Raw genomic sequence first — 7,421 nt, forward strand, 5'->3', positions numbered from 1 at the left:
ACCTCCTGCATAATTTGTCTGACCACATGTCTGACCACCAGTGCCTTGGCCTGTCGCTGTGTCCCGTGCTTACCGCACGCCTCGTCGCTATCACTGCGTCGAGCCTCTGCTGTCCTGGTCGAGTCTCCCGGGTAGCTAGCCCCCACTGCCTCAACCCCCACTGCAGAGAACCATCGATCATCACCAATCGATGCCGAGTATCACACCTCCATCAGACCACTGGCGCCCAGTCCGATCCACGTGTCTCTCACTATCCCGCTGAAATAGGCTTCGATTCTCCGATATCTTACGCCGTAGCCCCTCCATCAGCTCAGAGTGAAGTCACCCATCAGACTCCAACTCCACCTTCAACATGACTCCATGGTGGTTGTACGTGCCACCCTCCCGCGCGCGCCCTGTTGACTTCAAGCTCTCATGTGTACAGTGCCTTGAATCAACCCCGGCCGCGTCATAGTCCGTCGAAGCCGCACAAGCCCTCAGACCTGCACCACGTGTTTCCACGCCCCAGAAGTCGGCCACCATCAGCATTACGCTCCTATATCATTGTGGATGAAATCACCACCGTCTTCTGCTTTGACCGACATCTCCGTCGATCCGTCAGACAGTCCAATCCGACCCAGCCGAAAATATCCGACTGCCACCATGCTTCACCCTGTGTCGTGTCCGCCTGCACTCCGTGCATTGCTTGACACCATGTGTATGCATAATCATTCCGCGACGTGCTCCGGACTCATCCGAGCCTTATACGCACATCGCCTCTCGCCGCACAATGTCCATCTTGATCAACTTGGCATCCTGCTACTCCATCAAGCATATGATCCGTCGCACAAACAATTCCTGCAACACTTGAATTCAAGTAGCCTGTCAATGTAAGCATTAAATTCAAATACCAACTTCCATCCACCTGTACTGGACCCGTGACTCCTGCGCCTCGATTACCATCCGGCCACAGCCGAAACAATACCTACACCTACACGCTGCCATCTCCATACATGACCATGTACCAAGCAAAAGAGCCAATATAAAATCCCACCTAGCTTAGCTTTTCCTGTGTCCATGCAAACCATCTTGACGTACGTACACCACAACCAAGCTTAGACTTTATTCCTTTACTCTCCTGCTCCTGATTGCAACGTGTTGGCTCGTGGCGCTCTTAACAAATCTCAGCTCCTGTACAACCTCCTGTAGCAGCAATGACACAATGCCTCGCATGCACAAAGTTCATCCAGCCTCGTGCGACCAATGCACTGCTGCACGGCTCCTCCGTGCCTGCCTGGCCAATGCCCCGACTAGCCACGCTTGCATCGGCCTCCCCTGGGCTTCGTCCCTCACGGGCCTGACACGCGCCCTGACCAGTGCCCCGACTAGCCACGCTGCTGCCTCGTCTTCGATTCCATCTCGTGAACATGATCCGATCCGAAACCCGTCGCTGCTGTAGGCTACGTTGCATGCTACTGCTGCCTTTCGGTTGCTGCTGATCCAATCACGCTAGCTAGTACCCCGCGGCCTCGCTCGGGATCGCCCGCGCCTCGTCGCATGATGCGCCTGCACCCGCTGTTGCCGCCGTCCCAACATGATCGAACCGACACGTCTTCTGTCGTTTCCGATAGCTTCTTCATCCTCTAGAACAACAATCTGCGACTTCCTCGAACCTTGCTCATGATACCACTTGTTAGAATAAGTCTAAGGCACTCCGTCGATCTACCGAGGATCAAGCAATCGCACGAGCACGACACCAAGATTTGTTAACGAGGTTCACCATCATGGCTACATCCCCGGGGCATTGACTATGGGCGCTCCTCCCCATGACACCGCTACAATACCGCACCCCGGGCGCCGGCACACGCCGCCGGCTCCCCCGCGTGCCTGTGCTATTATGTTGGCATAAGTTACATCGTGTGTCTACCCCCGCTATATATAAGAGGCCTAGGATACAAGTGCCCTATTAGGACACAACTCCACATCCTATGTAAACACAATACAACTCCTAGTCCAATTGTAACCTACCTTGTACATAATATTCGACACAACTCTAACAGGTTTCTGCCAAGCTTCTACACGAACTTTGGCCTTTGGTGAGCAGGCAATACTAAAATTTGCAGCACGTCCACGTATAGCTAGAGCAATCTGCATGGGATTCTGAATATCTTCTTCATGATAGATTTTTCGGTGTTCAAACCTAAGATACCACACTGTGGTGGCTACTACTTCTCTCAATTTCGGAAGCCCCAACATACGGACTTCTGTTTCTTCCAAGTTTAACAGATCCTGCACTACTTCCTCACCAGTTTTATACTTTGTGCATCTCTTCTTTACTGTATCATACATTCCCAATTGTCTCCAGACTTCTATCGATCTCGGGCACTCAAAGAGGAAATGTCGAATACTATCCGGACCTCCATTACATTCTGGACAATGAACCTTCGCCCTCATATGCTTCGAAGCTAGGATCGCCCTGCACGGGATAGCGCTGTGGAGGACCCGCCATATAAAAAATCTGATCTTGGCTCGGCATTCTAGACACCAAATCAAGTTCCACTTCTCATCCAGTACTGAAGATCCCGTATTGGTATGAATCATATGACCAAATTGAAAATTCCATTCAACTTGGTAAGCTGAGCGTACCCAAAAAAATCAACTGTTCCTAATGGTTAATCACTGTCGTAATTAGACCTTGTATAATGGGAGGTGCTTAGAAAGATGCTTAAAAAATAAACCGAATTTTTCTGAAGCACCGGTGCCTATTTTTACAGGAGAGACGCTTAATTAAGCGTCTATCCTGTACAAATAAGCACCGATACTTAAGAAAAGCCTGGTTTATTTCTCTAAGCACCTCCCCTAAGCGCCTCCCATTGTACAAGGCCTTAGGGTCCATCGACCGATAGGGCACTTTGCTTTATGCTCAAATCAACTACGTATGTTCTACGCAAATCATGCCACTAGCACGGTGTATTACTTTCTTGATTGAAGATGATACGGCCGGGCCGGAGCTCTGCTTACTCGGGGAGTTTAGCCAGGTTTAGCTTCTTGCTTGAAACCGCGATAATATCCTCACTTCCTGTAGCATAACTAGCATCAGCACAAGGAACAGGTCAGGAGGCTGCCCTGCGTTGGCAGCTCTCAACAACTTCAGCCAGTGTGCCTCTCTACCCGCTGGTATCATCACTCTGCTGCTGACGAAATATACATTTACCTTCCAAAAAACAATGCCAGCAGATCGACGGCACATCGGCCAACACCAAGCTTGATCAGAGCAGTTCAACAACTCCTTGCTTGCTTCCAAGACGAGGACCCATATTTTTTGTTTCGGCTGAAGTGATAGATCCCCACTACAAATAGTCGATGTGAACTAAGCAGATCACATATTCCACATAACCTTGCCTCTGAGTAAGGAGGGAAACATATGAGTGATACCTTGATGAGAGAGAGACCAAGTTGCATGGCTTTACAAAAAGATTTAACAGACAAACATCACATTGATGTTCAGAGGACACACAGATCTGTACTTTGTCATCACCAAATAAGTGCACATCAGCAAAAGTCGGTTTCAACAAACTGACATCATGAATAGCATGTTTAACTGCCGTAAGGTTCCAAAATAATACAAACTACAAGCATGAGAACTACTAGCAGCCAGCACAAAGCACAAAATTGGTATTTTCTTTAGAAGGGCACGTCCTTTCAAAGGGATCAGCCGGTTCCAAATCGTGGACACTGGACTCCATAATGTGGTTATAAGACCAATCTGATGTAAAACGGAATCGAGCGCCTCTCGAGGCCCTGTTATCCACCTGAAGCATCTTACGGTGTTGTGCAAAGAACTCCTCATTGTAGTCTTCAGAATTAACCTCAAAAGTCATCAATTCCAGCACTCCAGCGTTTAGTATAAAGAATGTGGCGAAGTCAACATGTGACTTGATGCCCCGATAATGTCGCCAAACAATTGTCTTGAGACGGATGTCAAGAGATCTTATAAGATCCCGGTGTTTACGGCGCCAGCAGTTGCTTTTCCCGGGTCCAGTTGACTAAAAATGAACATATAGACAAATAAAAACCAATCATTTTAGGACAGTAAAATAGACCAAATAAGCACTGAACCATCATCACAGAAGAATTGTCACCTGAATGTATAGCTTTTCCGAGCAAGGAAAGCATCTCATCAAGTCAAGAACAACATCGAGACTAAGAGCATGCATATCAACAGCTAAAATCTTGATAGTGCGCACCGCTGTCGTCAGGCTATCAACACGCAACCCCTTCATCAAGCATGAAAGATAAACATTAAGCCATCCAATTAGTCGGAAGTGGAGATAGTATGTTCTTCATTAGCACATAGAAATGCAGGTAAGAAAGAATGCTAGTAGGAAGGCCACAACTACCTGAATAGCTGCCGAGTCAAACACGAGTACGCTAGTACAAGTAGAAGAAAGGAAGCCTAAGGCCTCCAGTTTAGGCGCATAGATCAACGATACATGTAGGCGATCACTTAAGATCAAGCTACCAAGAAAAGGGGCATTCTCAATAATGAGTTCCCCAAATTTGAGCCCTCTCCCATAACTATAAGCTTTGACACATATGCCTCTAAGGTTAATAGAGTTGATTCGGAGGCGACCAAAGCCGAAGCTGCGGTAAATAAGCAAGCATTGCAGAGCTGGGCAACTGGCAATCATGGTGTGCAGCGAGGATTCGGAGATGGTGACCTGTTTAAGTGCGAGCTTCTGAAGCTTAGGGAAGTGAAGCCCTTCTATGGTGCTGTCAGTAAGGTGGCAATCTCCGATGGTGGCAACACAAAGGGTGTCCGAGAAGAGGAAGGCGGCTGCCGGGGGCGGCTGCGGTGTTTGCGGTGGATACTGTAACATAAACCCGTAGCAGCAAAGCTCGAGCTCGTGGAGGTTGTCGAGGGCGGGGGATCTGAGCCAGGCGTCGGCTCGGTCGACGGGGAGGTGGTAGACGGGCGCGCAGAAGCGGCGGCCGGGGCCCCGGTGGGCGGCGAGAACGCGCGCTATGGTGGCATTGAGGCCCTCCTGGCCGAACAGGAACGGATGGTAGTCGAGGTTGAGAGGGGCGGAGCGCCAGAGGTGGCGCCACCGGGAGGCGAGGACCTGGGTGCGGGCGCCTTCCCGGGTGGGGAGGAGCGAGATGATGTCCCCGAGCACGCCGTCGGGGAGGCCGCTGAGGCGGTCCTCTCCGGGGAGCGGCGGTTCCTGGTCCTCCGCCGTAGAATCCGAGCCGTGCCAATCTGCAGCCGTCGACTCCGTTTCCATCTCCATCGCCGACGGCTGAGAGACACGATGTGCCCGAGGAAGGCGCCGGGGAGGTCGGTGGTGCGGTCGCCGCCGGCGCCCTCGCCTCCTCCGTCCCCATCCATTCCGGGAAGGGGCGCTCCCGGGCCCTCCACTTCTATATCCGCGGGCACCAGCGCTTTCCTCTTCCTGGAGCTAGGACCAGGAGGAGCGCCTGGCTCCGTCCCCATGGCTGGCGGACTGTGCCGGAGCCGACACGAGCAGAGGAGATGGGCGGCGGCGACGGTTTTGGGGGAAATGCAATGCGCGTGGGCGCCTGGCGGATCGCACAACGAGGACGTAGCAGAATGAATCAAAGCCCATTCATGGCGTAGCCCGGTCGGCCCAGTCTGCTTGCTGAAGTCTTCTTTTTTTTGCTCCAAAAAATATGCTGATGTTTTTCTTTTATCTCGAGGCATGCTCCTCTCCTGCTGATGTTAATCACTGCCATTAGCGTCCATCCATCGACACAGTGCTCTGGAAAAATATTTTTCCTTGTTCTAAAAAAAAATACTATTTTCTTTTTGATGACCATGCCAATGTCAAAACATGGGATTTTTTTCCCTTTATAAAATGATACGGCGCTCTGCCTACTCAGGGCAAATTGATTCACAGCAAATTGATTCACTAATAAGGGCATCATGCTTGCGATAACTGAATTCAGTAACAAGTTTACAGTGTTCCATCTTTAGCATATTTATGTCGGCACGCAGCAAATTGACAAACAAATTATAAAGTCAAGGGGTTATGTTCTAACAGCGAATGAAATAGGGAAGAAACCTGCTTGGCCAGCAGATCGGTAGCACAACAGACAACCAAAACAATTCAGCATCAGCACCATTTATGCTAGCTAGAAACAAAATGAATTCCTTGCTTCCAGGACGAAGCCCCCTCTTTGAAGTGATTGATCCGCGATGCAAATAGTGATTGATCCGCGATGAATACCATGTTTAAAGAGAAACCACAAGGTTCTAGGATAATACAAACTTAAACAAGTTACAAACGTGGGAACCAATGAAAGTTAGGACAAAGCATGAAATTGGTATAGATATCTAAATGCAAAGAGACCAGCTAGATCCAAATCATAAACGCCAAAGTCCAAAATGTGTCGATGAGAAACATATGGTGTAAAATGAAGCTGAGCACTTCCTGAGGCCTTGTTATCCAGTTGAAACTTCTTACACTGTTTTCAAAAAAAGAAAATCCTCCTTGCAATCTATGTCATTGACATGAAAAGTCGTTAAATCTAGCACTCTCGCATTTGGTAAAAAGAATGTGGCAAAGTCAACATCTGACCTGGTGCCCCAATAATATCGCCAAACAATAGTCTTCAGGTGCATGTCAAGAGATGTTATAAGATTCCGATGTTTACAGCACCACAAATTGTTTTTCCCAGGCCCGCTTGACTAGCAAAATCATAACCAACTGAAAAGCAGCCAGTTTAGAACAATAAGCCCATCAAATGAGAACTGATTGCTGTGAATCATTAAGGAAGAATTATAACCTGGATGTACAGCGTTTCCAAGCATGAAAAGCATCTCATCAAGTCAATAACAGCATCCAGACTAAGAGCATGCATGTGAGCATCTAAAATCTTGACACGGTGCACACGCAATCCCTTCATGAAGCATGGAAGACCACATTAGACCATCTATAAATGCATAAACTGTGAAATTCATCAACGACATAAAAATGCGGATAAGATGGCCGTGAAGGCAAATAGGAAAGCCATAGCTATCTAAATAATTGTTGAGCCAAACATGACTTTGGTACTTTCCGCAAAAAAAAAACATGACTTTGGTACTACAAAGAAGAAAGGCAGCCTAGTGTCCGCAGTTTAGATGCATAGATTACCGATATATGCAAGGATTCAGTTAAACCAAGCTGGATCAACCTTTCAAGACAAGGGGCACCCCCAACAACAATCTTTCACATTTATGCTTCTAATGCTACGTGAGTTGATTCAAACACAACGGAAGCCGTAGCATAGGCGAATTAGCAAGCACTCCAGAGCGGGGCAACCGACAATCATGGTGTGCGATGCCGATTCGGATACGTGGCTCGGTTATGCGCGAGCTTCTAAAGCTCAGGGAAGTAAAGCATATCCATGGTGCTATCGGGTAGATGGGAGTAATCAAG

The 7,421-nt window shown here is 48.6% G+C and overlaps 1 protein-coding gene across 1 annotated transcript; it reads right to left on the reverse strand.

Annotated features, from left to right (window-relative positions):
- Nucleotides 1–3,465: 3,465 nt before the first annotated feature.
- Nucleotides 3,466–5,491, reverse strand: LOC123099964 (putative F-box/FBD/LRR-repeat protein At2g05300). The gene is made up of 2 exons (XM_044521976.1): nucleotides 4,122–5,491; nucleotides 3,466–4,025 (listed from the first exon to the last, which is right to left on the reverse strand). Exon 1 carries the CDS (start codon nucleotides 5,268–5,270, stop codon nucleotides 4,326–4,328), a length of 945 nt encoding a protein of 314 aa, XP_044377911.1. The 5' UTR covers nucleotides 5,271–5,491; the 3' UTR covers nucleotides 3,466–4,025; nucleotides 4,122–4,325.
- Nucleotides 5,492–7,421: the final 1,930 nt, after the last annotated feature.

Source organism: Triticum aestivum, chromosome 1B (genome assembly GCF_018294505.1).
Source record: "Triticum aestivum cultivar Chinese Spring chromosome 1B, IWGSC CS RefSeq v2.1, whole genome shotgun sequence".
In the NCBI taxonomy this organism is placed as follows: Eukaryota; Viridiplantae; Streptophyta; class Magnoliopsida; order Poales; family Poaceae; genus Triticum; species Triticum aestivum.